Below are 17,417 nucleotides of genomic sequence, written 5' to 3'. Positions count from 1 at the left end.
AGAAGTTAGAGTCCCAGTGGGGACTTTGCCCCCAGTCTCCGGGGTTTAAGCCCTGTGCAGACTGTAACAGGCCTATGCCTATAAGTGACACCCACAGCAGCTGCCCTAAGTGTTTGGGGGAATCGCATGTGAAGGACAAGTGTCGCATTTGTAAAAATTTTCAATCCAGGACTTGGAAAGAGTGGGATATTCATTTGTGGGCTCTCCTCATGGAGGCTGTCCTTCGTCCAGCTTCCGAGTTGTCCCATCAAGACTCACCTAATACCTTGGCCTCGGTGAGCAGTGCAGCCCCGTCACCGGGCTCCGCCCATCACCACTCCCCATTACTGGAGCCCAAAAAGAAAACAAAGAAGCACGGCTCCCCAGCCCTGGGCAAGAAGGGCAATGGAACATTGGGCAAAGGATCCAGTTTGGGCCACCTGGGCACTCTGGAGCCATGTGTACATACCTCCCCAAATGGGGTCCTTAATCCCTTAAAAGATCCACCACCAACTCCTGGGAGTGGTAGGAGACCCAAATTCCTGACAGCATTGATGCCTTCCCTAGCTTCCCTGGTGCCAAGAGAGCAGAGGCCTCCACCTGCACTGCCAGCACCGCATGTGCCACAAGAAACGGCAAAGGCTCCCTACAAGGGTAAGCCAGCTGCTAAGATCCTTCAGGGGGCAGTGGAGCGCCATTTATCACCCAAGACAAGGCAGCGCTCTCCTCCGCCGCACCGCAGATCTCCAGAGTCGCAGCCCAGACCCTCTGGGGCTCGCCCTCGCTCACCAGCACCGTGATCACGGTCCGCACCAACTCGACGCGGATCACCTAGGGGGTGGCGCCTATCCCATACTACCGGCACTGTTCGCCCTCCCGCCTGTTGTCCTCTCAGAGCAGATCTCCGTCGCCTGCCCCATGGGAGTGCTCCCTGTCATGGCTCTGGTCCCCCTGGCTCAATACCAGCACCAATTCTCTTACTCTAGGCACTGATCTCCAGCATCAACGGTCATCAGGCAGACACAGGCATTGATGGCCCTATCATGGTCACCCAAAGGGAATTCTTCTGGCACGGAAGGGCAATTCAGCCCCTTGCCCAGATTCCACCAGCACGACTGGGTGCCCGAGGCTGCATTGACATCGACGTCGCTGCCTTGGCAGCCCTTCCAGTGACCAGCGCAGTGGTCTTATTGGAGTGCATATGATGTACTGGTCATGACAATGCCCCCTTCGCACCGCTCATCTGCCACTGCCTCAGAGCAACAGTTGGCGGCACCGACGGCACCAGGCTCAGTGCATAAGTCACGTTCGGAGGTCGGGGTAGAGGAGACTGAACCCACCCCTAAACCTCCCTCCCCGGATGATGCTCCAGGGCCTCCCACGGTGGTACAGTCATCTTCATAACCGGACAAGGCAGTCACGGGAGCCTCGAGGGCCAGCCCACTGGACGATTTTAAAGAATACCAGGCCATGCTTTGACGGGTGGCCAAGAACTTGGACCTAGAGGTGGAGGAAATGGCCAAGCAGGCGGACACCTTGTTCAACATCCTCTCAACCTCTACCCCTGCCTGTGTTGCACTAACAGTGCATGATAGGGTCCTCAAAATTGCCAGTGCCCTCCAGCAAACCCCTCTGTCCATCCCTCCCACCTCCAAAAGGGCTGAAAAGAAGTACTTTCTCCCAGCCAAAGGGTTCAAGTATCTTTATACCCACCCACCTCCGGGCTCACTTTTAACTTATGAGACTCCCTCCGTAAGTTCAAGGAGTCCCTTCCTCAGGGTTTGTCCCAAGAATTTGGCACCGTGGTAGAGGAGGGCACCACGGTGGCTAGGTGCTCTCTCCAAATGTGGTGGGATGCGTCAGACTCAGTAGCTAGAATGATCATGTCAGTAGTGGTTATGAGGTGCAGCTTCTTTCTTCAAACCACCGGCCTTTCCCAAAAGATGCAGACCTCGATCCAAGACCTCCCATTCAATAAGAATGGACTCTTCTCTGAACAGATGGATGCAAGGCTGCATGGGTTAAAGGACACTTGGGCCACCCTTTGCTCGTTGGGCGTGCATATGCCGCAATCTGCATGGAAGCAATTCTGGCTGCCCCTGCTGCCAAGGCTTTGTCAGCCTTGTCAGGGGTCTGCAAGGAGAAAGGATAGAGACATGAGTTTTAGTCATCGCCGCCCTTCCTCCTCCCGCTCACCCGTGCAGTCAGGCCTGGCGAAGCATTCTGGGGGCTAGAAGCACTCATTTTGAAGGTGCGCTCAAGAGCAACACCCCAATCAATTTCCCGTCTCCATCTTGTTCTTTCCTCAACCGTCTACATCCCTAGCATTCAGCCTGGTTGTGGGTCACCTCGGACTGCTGGGTGCTGGACATATCATCTTGGGGCTATACTCTACAATTTTTGGCCGCCCCTCTTTCCCCCCCCCCCCCCATCTTCCCCGTCCCGTTTCAGGGACCATTCCCATGAGCAACTCCTTGTTTAAGAAGTCAAGAACCTCCTGCGCCTGGAGGCAATGGGAGGAGGTCCTTCGAGATGTGAAAGGAAAAGGGTTCTATTCCCACTACTTCCTAATCCCAAAGGGAGCCTCAAACCCATCCTGGACCTGTGTCGCCTCAACAAGTCTCTCAAAAAGTTGAAGTTTCTCATGGTCTCCTTGGCCTCCATCATCCCCTTTCTGGATCCAGGAGACTGGTACGCTGCCCTCAACTTAAAGGACACTTATTTCCATATTCTCAGGTCACAGACGCTTCCTCCGTTTCATAGTGGGCGGGCACCATTTTCAATTCACAGCACTACCCTTTGGCCTCTCATTGGCCCCAAGGGTGTTCACAAAATGTATGGTCCCAGTGGCTGCTTACCTGAGACATTGAGAAGTCCAGGTCTTCCCATATCTTGACAACTGGCTCATCAGAGGAGCCTTGATCTGGTGAATTGCACCTGGTGCAAGCTGGGCCTGTTAATAAATGAGAAAAAATCCACCTTAACGCCCATCCAGCGAATAGAGTTCCTTGGGGTGGTTTTCGACTCCATGTGAGCCAGAGCCTTCCTTCCAGAAGCTCATTTTCATGCCATGTCGGACCTGATCTCCCTTGTAAAGAACCATCTGTTTACCATGGCTCACACCTGCCTGCGGCTGTTAGGCCACATGGCCACGTGTACATATGTGGTCAGCCATGCTTGGCTCCATCTCTGGCTCCTGCAAGGGTGGCTGGCGTCGGTCTACCTCCCCAGCAGGCCATAACCTAGATTGGGTAGTCAGGGTACCGGACTACATCAGGCTGTTCCTGAACTGATGGTTGGACCACAGGTCGATGTTGAAGGGAGTCCTCTTTGTGACCATGTCCCTGATCCTGGTCTCTGAGGCTTCGGACCTGGGCTGGGGAGCCCACCTGGGGAAACTGAGCACCCAGAGCCACTGTTTGTGGGACGATCTGGCTCTCCATGGCAACGTCAGGTTGCTCAGAGTGGTTGACTTGGCCTGCCAGGCTTTCTTGCCCCATCTGAAGGGCAAGGTAGTGCAGGTCCTGAGGGACAACACTGCCACTTTATTGCATCAACAGGCAGGGCGGTGCCAGGTCTTTGGCCCTTTGTCAAGAAGCTCTCTGCTTTTGGGATTTTTGTATGCAGCATGCCATTCATCTAATAGCTGCACACCTGCCTGGAACCAGGAACATGCTGGCAGACCACCTCAGCAGGACTTTCTCATCTCGCCACGAGTGGCTGCTCCATTCGGAGGTGGTCAGCATAATCTTCCAGAAGTGGGGGATTCTCCAGGTGGACCTGTTTCCATCCAGGCAGAACAGAAAATGCATTGTGTTCTGTTTGATCTGGGGAATGGACAGGGGCTCCCTGTCAGATGCCTTCCTCATTCCATGGTCGGGGGTGGTGATGTACGCCTTCCCGCCAGTGCTATTGATTCACAGCGTCCTGGTGGAGATCAAGCAAGATAGGGCAAGAGTTATTCTAATAGCCCCCACGTGGCGTAACCAGCACTGGTTCAGCACGTTGATCCTTTTGGTACCCAGCCTGCTGCAGCTGCCCCTCTGGCTGGATCTGCTGTCACAGAACCACAGCAGCCTTTTACATCCAAACCTGGTGGCACTGCACTTGACGACTTGGCTACTGCATGGCTAAGCACGGACAAACGGGTATGCTTGGCCCGTGTCCAGCAGGTCTTGCTGGGTAGCAGGAAACCCTCCACCAGAACAACTTACTTGGCCAAACGGAAAAGATTCACGTTTTGGGCCTCGGAATGGCATATTCGAGCTGAGCAGGAGATCCTGGATTATCTGCTGCACCTAAAACTCCCCCCTCCCCCTGAACCTGAATCTCATGTTGTTGAGGCTCATGGGGTCTCCCTTTGAGCCTCTGGCTTCCTGCTCTCTCCTGCTTCTCTCCTGGAAGGTCTTATTCTTGGTCGTGATATCATCAGCCCGCAAGATGTCTGAGATCAGGGTTCTTACTTTGGAGCCATCCTATACGATCTTCTACAAGGATAAAGTCCAGGTGTGACTACACCCAATGTTTCTGCCCAAGGTCATTTCCCAGTTTCATATATGGCCAGGACATATACTTACCAGTCTTCTAGCCTAATGCATCAGATGAGGAGTGCAGGGTACATGCTCTGGACATCAGGAGGGCACTGGCCATCTACATAGCTAGAACAAAACTGTTCCATAAGTGAGCGCAGTGGTTTGTTGCGGTGGCAGACAGAATGCAAGGTTGCCCAGTGTCTGCTCAGAGGATTTTGTCCTGAATCACGGTCTGCATTCACTACTGCTGTGACCTGGCGAAAGTGCCTCTGCCGGCGATTGTGATGGCACACTTGACTAGCGCACAAACATTGTCAGCAGCCTTCCAGGCACAGGTACCAATCCAAGAGATCTGTAGGGCCACTACCTGGTCATCTGTCCACATGTTCATATCTCATTATGCGCTTCCCAGCAAGTTCAAGACGATGCTGGCTTTGGCAGAACAGTGCTGCAAGACTGAACTCCGAGCCCACCTCCGTTGATACTGCTTGTGAGTCACCTAGAATGGAATCAACATGAATAAGCACTCGAAGAAGGAAAAAACGGTTACCCACCTGTTTTGTAACTGTTGTTCTTTGAGATGTGCTGCTCATGTCCATTCCATTACCCGCCCTCCTGCCCCTTTGTCAGGATTGTGAACAAGAAGGAGTGAGAAGGCCATAGGGCCAGCGGCACCTGAGATACATGAGTGCGGCACTCAAGGGGGTGCCACAGCTGGCCCTATGGATACCACTAAGGCAAAATTGCCGCCGACCGCGCACATGGGCGTGCACACACCTAGAATGAAATGGACATGAGCAACACATCTCGAAGAACAACAGTCATGAAAAAGATGGATAACCATATTATTCCTCATTCTGCCCTGCCAATGTGTCTCAGTTCCCAGCTGGATCTGGATTAACTACATTAGGAGCAAGAGAGTTAGTTCAGTCTCCAACCCCACTCATTCCTGTGCCTCTCTAATGAGGCTTGTAACAATGGTACCAACTAAGATTATACGTCTTGTGATTACAATACTTGTTGACTAAGAACTGGGCTGAACCAGATCAAAGCTTGTCTGTTTTATGGAGCTGTGAATTTTTTAAAAAATATTTCCTTTTCTAGTTCTCTTTTATAACCTTTAAGTCTGATGTCATTTATAACAAATACCTAGATAGTTATATTTGTACTTGTCACTTTAACTAAAGATGTCCTGACATGAGGATTAGTGTGATCCCGTGAAAGGCTGTTCTCATATTTTGGAATTATGAATTATGAGGCATAACAAGAAAATGACAGGTTTCAAAGTAGCAGCCGTGTTAGTCTGTATCCACAAAAAGAACAGGAGTACTTGTGGCACCTTAGAGACTAACAAATTTATTTGAGCATAAGCTTTCGTGGGCTACAGCTCACTTCTTCGGATGCATAAATTATGTATCTTCTAGTTTGCTTGCCTTTTTGTACCCTATCCTTGATTGACAATGACTGCACACAACAATTTCAAAGCTGTAACTACTCCTCAGTTGCGTAGTATGAACATAAGTATGTACATTATTTGTTGGTTGCCAACCACAATTTGAAACTCTAATCTTTTTTACTTAGAGGAAGATGTGGAATTACAAGAAGCTATCAAACGAAGCCTGAAGGAAAAGTAAATGAAGATACTCCTGTATGCAAATAGCATTCTATCAAAGCTGCTTACAGAAGTGGAAGCTTGTTCATCCATTAACAAAGGGTCAGAAAATACTGCTTTAAAAATGTGCTTATTCCTTTAATGGTTAAATTTGTAATTATTATGTTGCTGATTGTTTCATGCAACTAAATTAACAAATGGAGCTTATGGATGTATGGTTTGCAACATCCTGTATATGACAAAGGAAAATAAATTGTTAAAAGCCTTACACATTCCTTTTCTAATGATTCATGACTGACTTTTAAGTTCAGTTCTTGTTCTAATCTAGGCATGTAACTTGAGGTAGGCTGATCTTATACATGTTGTGGTGTCTTTAAAAGGTTGTTCATTTACTTCTTCCATTGTAAAAATTTCATTGTCTCATTTTACTTTTTCAGTGTACCCTTTGCAACAGATAAAAATAGTAAACCTCAGTTAATCTCAGACCACCTTGCCTTACTGATAATTTTATAAAGAGAAGCTTAGTCTCCAGGCCTGCAATTTACGATTCATGGGCTCACCCCATGCCTGCACAAAGCTTTACTCCACATGAGCACAGAGGTATGCCCACAAGTTGTAAATTGCAGGATCCGTGTCCTAGAATGTACAGTTGTTTACTGCTATCTTTACTTTTAATTTTTTATGAATGTGCATATTTTAATTTGAGTATGAAAGCTTGTTATGTTAGTTGGTTTAAAAATCTCATCAGCTGTATACCCTGTCTTGTTTAAGGCTGAATCAAAGTTTGTAAATAAAAACACTGAAGCAAAAATCGTTTGCTAGCAAAATCCCTCTTTGTTTGAGGTACAAGTGAAATAACTTAAACAGGGAAGTCCTTCCTGTATTCCATCCTCTTTATAGTATGCATTTGTTGGTTTTCTAAAGGTGGCGTTTCAATATTTGACTATAATTAAAAACATTAATTTTTTTGTATGCTGTCCTTAATTTTTTGAGAAATGCCTTTAGCTTTCCCTTCTCAAGCTTTTCGATCCCCTTTCCTCCACAAAAAAATACCTGAACATGCCAGCTGGCTTTACCTAGTTAATCTAGCTTCTGTTGATTGTAGATGTAGAGGAAGGAAAGTTTAGTGAAATAAAATACTATCTCCACATTTTATTTTTGCATAAGCACTTGGCAGCTTGTCTGTAACTGGTCTAAGTCCATCATATACAGAAATACTTGTTCTCTAAAAATAAGCCAGATGTATTAAAAAGGAACCCCAAATTTCACTGAATGTAAACCCTTCAAAAAGTTAAAATAACACTCAGCTGTAATTCCTTAAACTTCAGAAATATGCTATGAAATAGTGACATGGACTTCCATGTTTGATATATGTTATCCCTGTTGCAAATAAAGATGACCTGAAGCCACTCATCTAGAGTATCTACTGAGGAATCTCACAGCTCTTTAACAATCATACAAGTAGCTGAAAGATGCAACTCATTTGAATCCTGGTAAACAGTTTGGAAAGGGCTTTCACAGCTATTGGGGGAAAAAAACTTGAGTCTTGAAGCTGGTTCAGAACACTGCTCTTCAACCTCCTGAACACCAGATTCAGACACCAGAAGAACAAATGGTCTTACTAAACAAGCTTTCATAATAAAATGCATTCAAAGGAGGTCTTTCATCCCAAAGAGCTTTTCAAACTAAAAAGATAATGGTTTGTAAAATTATTTAGGCTGGAAGTCCCATCCTAAGTATAATGTATTTCAGATTATCCAGATAACGTGTGGGGGACAGATTTTATATGGATAATCGGGAGTTCAGAGAATCAAGGGGGCAGGAGACATTCAGCAGTGGAGGCGAGGGGGGGTCTCTCTCCTGGCCAGGGACTCGTCATCCTTCTCCTTGCATTCCTGGCTGGAGTGACTGCTCTGCCCCATCAGTCCCATGGCAGCACAGCTGCAGAGGGCTCCCTACAGTGCTGCAGGACTGGTGACACCTCATCCCTGTGGGCCAAAAGAGAGACCCCTGGCCAGGACTCTGTTGTACCCCACTAGGATTATAGCCTTCTCTGTACATTGCATCTATGGGGATTGGCAGCACAGGGAGTCCGCTGCAGCTCTGCTATCACAGCCCCTCTCTCACACTCCTGTGACAGCAGGGCTGCAGAGGGCTTCCTGTACTGCTGTAGGAGTCATTCAGCAGCAGGGTGGCCTCCCCTGCAGCCAGGGGCTCGTCCTCTTCCTCCTTAAATTCCTGACCAGGGGTCTCTGCTCTGTTCTCCAAAGTTCCATGTTATCTGAATCTCTTCCTTTCCCCCCAGCATGAGATACATGAGGGCAGGGGCGGCTCTAGGCACCAGCAAACCAAGCTGTTGCCTGGGGCGGCCAAATCTAGGGGGCGGCATGCTGGGCCGGTGGACCTGCCGCAGTCATGCCTGCGGGAGGTCCACCGGAGCCGCGGATGACCGGACCTGCCGCAGGCATGACTGCGGCAGCTCAAGCGGAGCCGCCGGACCCGCGAACCGTCCTCAGCCGTGCCCGCGGGAGGTCCGCTGTTCCCGCGGCTCCGGTGGAGCTCCCGCAGTCATGCCTGCGGCAGGTCCGCTCGGTGGACCTGCCGCGGGAGCTCAACCGGAGCCGCGGGAAGAGGGGACCCGCCGCGGGACCGAGGAAGGGCGGCGCAGCACACCGCGCTGCCTGGGGCAGCCTATTTTCTAGAGCCGCCCCTGCATGAGGGACAAGGAAGGGATTCGGATATGAGATACGTTTGGGTTTCAGATACATGGGAGTATACTGTATAGAGTATTATTATGAAAGCTTACTTCAGCTGGGACACTCTGTTCTTCTGGGCCGTAGCGATGGGTAAGCCTGAGTATATAAGCTGTTTATTCCCTTCTAGAGTTGGGTACCTTGGTTTCGGAGCAGCTGCCAACTTGCATTCTTTATCCCTCACATCAGCAAATGTTGCAGTAAATATAAAGACTGACTATACCTGTTTGCCTATGATCATGTAAGTGCTATTATCCCCATTTTACAGATGGGACCTAAGCCACAGAAAGGTTAAGTGACTTGCCCAGGGTCACACAGAATACTTGTAGCATAGTTGGCAATTGAACCCTCTTATGTCCACTCCTAGGCTAGTGTCCTAACCACGAGACAGTCTTTCCTTTCATTAGCTGCATGTGGTTCTATTCTCTACCTAGTCAATTAGGCTCTAATAATTAGGGCAGCCATGTATGTTCTAAAGAATGTCCAGAAGTGTGGCTACTCTGATTTCTGCCTATGGTTTCCAAGATCTCTAAACAATTCTCGACTGCCTGACTCAGCCAAAGTTTTCTCAGTTAGCGCATCCTTCAGCATAATCTTCCTGCTGTTCCATTCTCACAAGTATGGAGTCTCAAAACAACAAAATGTGTGTCCAGATTATTCACTTTCATATCAAGGGACTCTGCTTTATTTTCCAATCAGAACAAGGTGTTCTATAATCTACCTGATTCAGAATTTATTGCTCCTAGCAGATTTTGTTTGATAAATCATAGCTGGCTGACTCAGACTCAATGCAGACACCCTACATGGAAGGGTCTGGATCTGCAATTGTGGTGGCAATTGATGTGGTGAAAGAATGTTGACTGTCCCTTTCCCTTTGTAACATAAAGCAGTACAAGTGACTTGTTCATTAGACATTTACTTACAAGATTGGTAGAATTCATTTTTCACCCCTTCAGAATACTTGTAATAAGTCATTTTGTTTGCTTTTTCACAGAGCTATTTAAAAGGAAAAACTCCCCCACTTTGCCTTGCCAATTCCTACCTTTCATTTTAATGTTGTAACATTCAAATAGGTGTTCCCTGCCTTCCAATTTAATGTTATTGTAGCATTTGCATAGATCTGGTATATAATGTCCCAAAAAAAATAGTGACTCCAGATGTTTTTCACACCCACATTTGCTCTGATGAGTATTAACTTAGTTCTATGACTTTAAAATCCCTGCCACTGGTTCTTTACCTTTTGATGCTCAATTTTTGTTTGTGGCAGACTTTTCTTTGGTCATACGCATTTCTCTGTCTGCCGGGTACAAAGAGAAAATAAGAGTCCAAATAAGTCAGCATAATTGTTATGAAACTTGTTATGGCTACTAAAGTTTGATCCCTTTCTGGCTGCTTTTGTAAAGATTAAACTAAGATCACTGCCTCTTCTCTGTGGATTTTTTTTAACTGTGAATTATTTGCCTCATATGTAATAGCTGTGTAGACTAGGTAACAAACAGGATTATTTGTATCAACTTCTTAATGTTCAGAAATAAGTACTATAGCTACCTATAGGGGTCAGATCCTTTTGGAGTCTGAGGAAACCTCTGTCGATGGGTCTGTGTGTGGGTAAATATTGTGTGACATGTAAGCCCTTCTAATCTTTGCCAAATATGGTTACGTTTACAGAACTAATGAGGTCACAACATACTTTCTCTCATAAAAGGAAAGTCTTCCATCACTCTTGCATGCTATCTACGAGATATTTACAATAACTGCTACCTCTGTTTTACAATTTATTTAACATAGTGTGATACAGCATGGCCAGAGGGCAGCAGGAGAGGGTTAGAAGGGAGCCTTATTCCCTGTAAGGGGAAGAAAGTTTGCTACAGATTAACTAGAGCACCTGAAGCCAATTAGAGCACCTGCAGTCAGTCACATGATAAAAACCCCTGCTTCAATCAGACAGTGTGGGAGTTGGAGCAGAGAACAGTTTGGAGAAGTGCTGTGGTGAGCTAAGAAGTCCAAGACCCCCAGGTAAAGGGGCACCTGGCTTGTACAGAGGGAGGGCAGGAAGCCCCCCACAAGCTGAAGGGCAGGAGAGGGAAGTAGCCCAGGGGAAGGAAGTGTCAGTTCAAGCGGTTTACCACTATTCTCAGGGCCTCTGGGCTGGGACCTGGAGTAGAGGGTGGGCCCAGGTCCCTCCCTCTCCACTCCCCTCCTCTAGGACACAAGTGGGGCAGTTAACATTCCACTGCAGGGGCAAGAAATGGTGCCCTAAACACCCCCTCCCACCCCGCAAAGAAGAGAAAGCGTGAGACCCATCAAAATAGTGCCAGCAATTTGCCACAATAGAAACAAAACAGATGGAGCTGAACCTGAAGTTAAGGCCCTTTTTCACTAAGGCCCCGTGTACATGGGGGGGAGGGGAGAAATCGATCTAAGATGCGCAACTTCAGCTATGAGAATAGCGTAGCTGAAGTCGACGCATCTTAGATCGACTTAGAATCACTTCGCATCTTTGCGGCGCGGGATCGACAGCCGCCGCTCCCCCATCAACTTTGCTTTCTCCTCTCGCCGAGCTGGAGTTCAGCAGTCGACGGGAGAGCGATCGGGGATAAATTGATCCCTGATGGATTGATTGCTACCTGCTGATCCAGTGGGTAGTGTAGACGTACCCAAAGAGCTTCTCTACATGAATAGTTACTGCACATTTACCACAAATCTACCCCACTGATGCGGGCAGTGCAGTAACTATTGGTGTGGACCTTGCTGATATGCACTAACAGTTCTTTAGCATGCTTTGATCTATCCTGTTTCAAATTGGGCTCAGTTAAAGCATACTAAGGAACTTCTAAGGTGCATCAGCAGGCTCTATGTGGACATACAGTGCGTGACATGCTGGTGCGAGGTAGATTGAAACCCCAGCATGCCACGAACTAATTTCATAAAGACAAGCTCTAAGTTAATCAAGAGAGTCTGTTTTTAATCTACCTTACATCTACTTTTCCTTGACATCTTTGAACTGACTCTAGTTTTCTTAAATATTTCTTGCAGTAATTAAGTCAGGAATTAAAATACAGTTATAACATCCTGGTCAGATCCAGTGGTGAAGGTGTGAGAAAATGTTGTGTTTTGTACTAGTTTGGTAATCTATGGACAGCTAGAGAGCAATCAAAGAAGATAAGGCCATTGCATTGCAGAGAAATTAAATGAATTCTTTACATCAGTCTTCATTGCAGAGGGTGTGAGGGAGATTCCCACATTTGGGCCGTTCTGTTTAGGTGACAAATCTGAGGAACTGTCCCACATTGAGGTTTCAATAGAGGAGGTTTTGGAACAAATTGATAAAGAGTAATAAGTCACCCAAGAGTTCTGAAGGAATTCAAATATGAAAATGCAGAATTACTAACAGTGGCATGTAAGCTATCATTTAAATCTTTCTGTTCCTGATGACTGGAGGCTATCTAATGTGACACCAATTTTTTAAAAAGGGCTCCAGAGGCAATCAGATTATTAACCTAACTTCAGTACCTGGCAAATTAGCTGAAACTATAGTAAAGAACAGAATTATCAGACACAAAGATAAAACATGATTTGTTGGGGAAGAGTCAGCATGGCTTTTGTAAAGGGAAATCATGCCTCACCCATCTACCAGACTTCTTTGAGGGGGTCACAGTGATGTAATGTCAAAAGCTTTCTGAAAGTCCAAGTTCCCTCACCAAAGGCTCATAAGCAAATTAAGCAGTCATGGGATAGAAGGGAAGGTCCTTTCATGGATCAGTAACTGGTTAAGAGATAGGAAACAAAGGGTAGGAATAAATGGTCAGTTTTCAATATGGAGAGAGTTAAATTGTGGTGCCCCCCCAGGGTTCTATACTGGGACCTGTGCTGTTCAACATATTCATAAATGATCTGGGAAAAGGGATAAACAGTGAGGTGGCAAATTTTGCAGATGATACAAAATTACTCAAGATATTGAAGTCCAAAGCACACTGCAAAGAGTTACAAAGGAATCTCACTAAATGGGGTGACTGGGCAAAAAAATGGCAGATGAAATTCAATGTTGATAAATGCAAAGTAATGCACATTGAAAAACATAATCCCAACTATACATACAAAATGATGGGGTCTAAAGTAGCTGTCACCACTCAAGAAAGAGATTTTGGACTCATTGTGGATAGTTTTGTGAAAACAACTGTTCAATGTGTAGTGGCAGTCAAAAAGCCAACAATGTTAGGAGCCATTAGGAAATGGATGGAAGATAGAAAATGTCATAATGCCACTATATAAATCTGGTGCACCCACACCTGGAATACTGTTTGCCATTCGGGTCACCCCTTCTCAAAAAAGATACATAGGAAAAGGTACAGAGAAGGGGAACAAAAATGATTAAGGGTATGGAACAGCTTCCATATGGGAAGCAATTAAAAAGACTAGGACTTTTCAATTTGGAAAAGGGATGACTAAAATGGGATATGCTAGAGGTCTTAAAATTGTGACTTGTAGTCTAGAAAGTGAATGTGTTATTTACTCCTTCACATAACACAACCACCAGGGGTCACTCAAATTAATAGGCAGCAGGTTTAAAACAAACAAAAGGAAGTACTACTTCACACAACACACAGTCAACCTGTGGAACTCATTGCCAGGGGATGGTGTGAAGGCTAAAACTGTAACAGGGTTCAAAAAAGAACTAGATAAGTTTATGGAAGATAGATACATCAACAATCGTGATTAGCCAAGATGGGTAGAGATGCAACCGCATGCTCTGAATTTCCTTAGCCTCTGATTGCCAGAAGCTTGGAGTGGACGATGGGATGGATCACTCAATTGCCTGTTCTGTTCATTCCTTCTGAAGTGCCTGGTATTAGCCACTGTTGGAAGACTGGATACTGAGCTACTCAGTATGGCCGTGCTTATATTCTTAATCGGTATGTGTGCAAAATGAGTGTAACTTACATTTTCAGTGGACAGAAGGAGAATGTCAAAATAACAAAAGAGGTCAGAAAAACAATACACAGGGTGTAAAAATACCCTCTGCAAGTTGCTTTCCTTGCTACATCATTTCCTTGGAGTTCTGCAATGCACTGTACTTGGGGCTACATCTTAAATCTATCTGGCAAATGCAGCTGGTGCAGAATTCAGCAGCTCAATTGTTACTCAGCATGTCATTTTGCTGAACACAGAGAACCTGTGCTCTATGAGCTGAACTGGCTGCCTATTGGTTTTTGGACTGATTTTAAGGTTGGTTTGTCATATAAAGGACTATAGGACAACAGATACTGCCTCTTTCCTCATGAGACAAGGCCATGATTGTGGTCAGAGCAGGCATCTGAGCTGAAATTCCATTGGTATTTAAAAAAAAAAAAAGGGCGGGGGGGGGCTGCTGGTATTTACTGCTAGAGCACCACATCTGTGGAGCTCACCACACCCCTTGATCCTAATCTGCAACAGTTGGAGTTTAACCTTTAGGGTACATGACTGGAAGGGATTGGGAGACCAGTGAGGACTCCAACAAGGGTTTGGTGGAGATGGAGATTGTGGTTCTTTTTACTCTGCCAGAGTAGTGCTCTCAGAGTTAATTGCTGAGTTTGTTATGTATGAGTTGTATTTTAAATGTGTGTGTCAAAGGCATCTACCACCTGGGATGAGCGCTCTTTTATTTAGTTAGTACAAATCTCAATAAGTAAGTAGCAGAAAAGAAGGAGACAGAGAGTCTTAGTAGTCCTATTGTATATAGAAAACTAGGACAATTAATTTAACATAGGACAAAAAGTAGTGAAAGAAATGTCTCAATAATTTTACTTTAAATCAAGACAACTTGGGACATGATGTCTTTCTGAATGGACAAGCCTGAGAGAACAGTTATTTTGGCTCATTTTACTGTGAATACTGACAACATCACCCATGTGCAACACAAGACCCATTGATTGAATGCCAAAAGTTGGTCTGGCAGGGAATGCTAAGTAGTATCAGCTCAAATCTGCTTTTAGTAATGATTAGATGGGTTCCCCTAATGATAACTTTGTTTTCAAGCCCTTGTTGTCCTAGATCAGGGGTCGGCAACCTGTGGCACGCGGCTTGCCAGGGTAAGCACCCTGGTAGGCTGGGCCGGTTTGTTTACTTGCCACATCCGCAGGTTTGGCCGATCATGGCTCCCCTGGCCGCAGTTCACTGTCCCAGGCCAATGAAGGCTGCGGGAAGCAGCGCAGGCCGAGGGATGTGTTGGCTGCACCTTCCCACCGACCCCTGCCCTAGATAGTCCATAGACATAAAGTGATGGCAAATGAACCCTGTATGTGGCTTGAGCTACCAGCACCAGTTGTACTGTGGGAACCCAAGTGTAAAAACTGGTCTTCTCAAGTTAGTTTCCCCAGGGTACGTCCATACTACCCGCCCGGGTCAGCGGGTAGCGATCAACTTCTCGGAGTTCGATATATCGCGTCTCATCTAGACGCAATATATCGAACTCCGAACGCGCTCCCGTCGACTCCGGAACTCCACCACCGCGGACGGCGGTGGCGGAGTCGACGGGGGAGCCGCGGACTTCGATCCCGCGCCATGAGGACGGGTAAGTACTTCGAACTAAGGTACTTCGAGTTCAGCTACGCTATTCGCGTAGCTGAACTTGCGTACCTTAGTTCGGAACCCCCCCACCCCCACCCCCACCCGTGTAGACCAGGCCTCAGTCAATATTAATTTACTAACAAGTGATTTTTCCCTGATTCCTGCCCACGTCAGCTGCCACCTGTCATATAAATGCTGTAGTGGAGCTAAATTATGGCTGTAAGGTATATGGTGTAATAATAGGCAGCAGATTTGAAACAAACCAAAGGAAGTATTTCTTCACACAACACACAGTCAGCCTGTGGGACTTTTGCCCAGAGGATGTTGTGAAGGCCACAACAATAACAAGGTTCAAAAAAGAACTAGATAAATTCATAGAGGATAGATCCATCAATGGCTATTAGTCAGGATGGGCAAGGATGGTGTCTCTAGCCTCTGTTTGCCAGAAGCTGGGAATGGGTGATGGGATGGATCGCTTGATGATTACCAGTTCTGTTCATTCCCTCTGGGGCACCTGACATTGGCTACACTGTCGGAAGATAGGATACTGGGCTAGACGGACCTTTGGTCTGACCCAGTATGGGTCTTATGACTTACAAATATTAATCCATTCTCTCTCTGTGAAGTAGATAAGCACTTTACAGATGGGGAAACTCAAAGAAGTTAAATCAAAGTCTGAGAGTTTACCGGTGGTGTAGCTGGGATTGGGACTCAGGATTCCTGGCTCCCAATCTACCAAACTATGCATGCTACTACATAATAGCTTGTTCTTTAAGGATGGTGGCTTTCCCAGGCCCTCGGACTGAAATATTTAGTAATAATAATGCTTCTCCTTTGTGGCTAACCAACAGGGTAACATGACCCTTAAGAATTAGAATCAGAAAGACTTATTATGTCAGTAAAAGTGCTTCAAGCCAGTATAAAGTCTGTTTCTGGAGTACAGTTTGAGGTTGTTCCTTGGTTGGCATCAAACACTCTGGTGCTTTTCTTTCTTTCTTCTCCCTCCAAGCTTCCTGTCTTACATCAGAATTGGAGGTTTTTAAAGTCTTTCTCCCCCCGCCTCCTCCCTCCTCTCTTATTTCTCCTCTGCTCCTTCAGATGCCTGATCTTGTTTCTCCTTTTGGCAGGGCTTCCCCCTGCCCCCAACTCCAGAACTCATTCATGTCCTTGGTAAAATAATTTAAAATTGGTCTGGGAAGGCCAGTATGTTATTGTGAAGATGGGTCCCGTCTCTAGTCCTGACTCAGCCCAACACAAGCAGCGAAGATTTTATGGATGTCACTGAAAGCCTTATACTACTCTGCATCAAATTCTGGTCCACCAATGAGCAAATTCCCACTGACTTCAGTGGGACCAGGATTTGGCCCTTTTTTGCCTGGTTCTTGCTGCTTCAGGCATAGAGGTGAGTAGAGATAGCAAGAGCAGAGTTGAGGGGAAGAGAGTTTCTGAGGCAGTGGGGTGACTCTCCTTTGGGGACAGAGGTGGTGGGGTGACTCTCTGGCTCATTTCCCACGGGAAGTTTGTCCCAGTGGGTCACTGAGGAGGAGCTGGCTGGGACTACGGGGGAGGCAACAGCCTCCTCCTTTGGCAATGTGCTGTGTCAACTTGGCCTGGCCACCTCTGGGCCTCAGGAGGGAGCTAAGAGGACCTGAAGTGCTTAGTGCAGAGAACATTTTGTAGGGTAGGCAGCAAGAGGACTGTGCATTAAGATGTGTCAGAGTCAGGACTAACGCTAGCTGGACAAAGAGGTGCCTGCAATGGCAGAAAGAGCTTCATCTGAGCAGACAGAGAGATGCTGCCCTCACCTTAGTAATAATCACCAGACACCTTGTTCCCACCCCTTCCTGGGGCAGTAACTGCAGAGGATAGTGAGCTCTATGTTTCCGCTGCAGACAGGGCTCAAAGTGGAAACTGCTGCTTTCACAGGGGGTAAAATGTGTTGTCCCTTTTGGGGGTTGGAGGGATCCTCCAGGACTAGGGAATGTGGGACAG

At 46.7% G+C, this 17,417-nt stretch overlaps 1 protein-coding gene across 9 annotated transcripts in view; it reads left to right on the top strand.

The window, feature by feature from the left end:
• Window positions 1–6,391, top strand: part of LOC120399986 (E3 SUMO-protein ligase ZNF451-like) — a 74,782-nt gene extending 68,391 nt beyond the window's left edge. For all 9 annotated transcript variants that reach the window (XM_039528306.1, XM_039528305.1, XM_039528302.1 and 6 more), the window contains one exon: window positions 6,093–6,391. In XM_039528306.1, coding sequence (XP_039384240.1) covers window positions 6,093–6,145 — 53 coding nt within the window. In that variant the 3' untranslated portion in view covers window positions 6,146–6,391. The remainder of the gene's footprint in view (window positions 1–6,092) is intronic.
• Window positions 6,392–17,417: the final 11,026 nt, after the last annotated feature.

Source organism: Mauremys reevesii, linkage group 3 (genome assembly GCF_016161935.1).
Source record: "Mauremys reevesii isolate NIE-2019 linkage group 3, ASM1616193v1, whole genome shotgun sequence".
In the NCBI taxonomy this organism is placed as follows: domain Eukaryota; kingdom Metazoa; phylum Chordata; order Testudines; family Geoemydidae; genus Mauremys; species Mauremys reevesii.
Note: the sequence above shows the minus strand (reverse complement) of the source record. Positions and strands in the feature narration are given on the sequence as shown.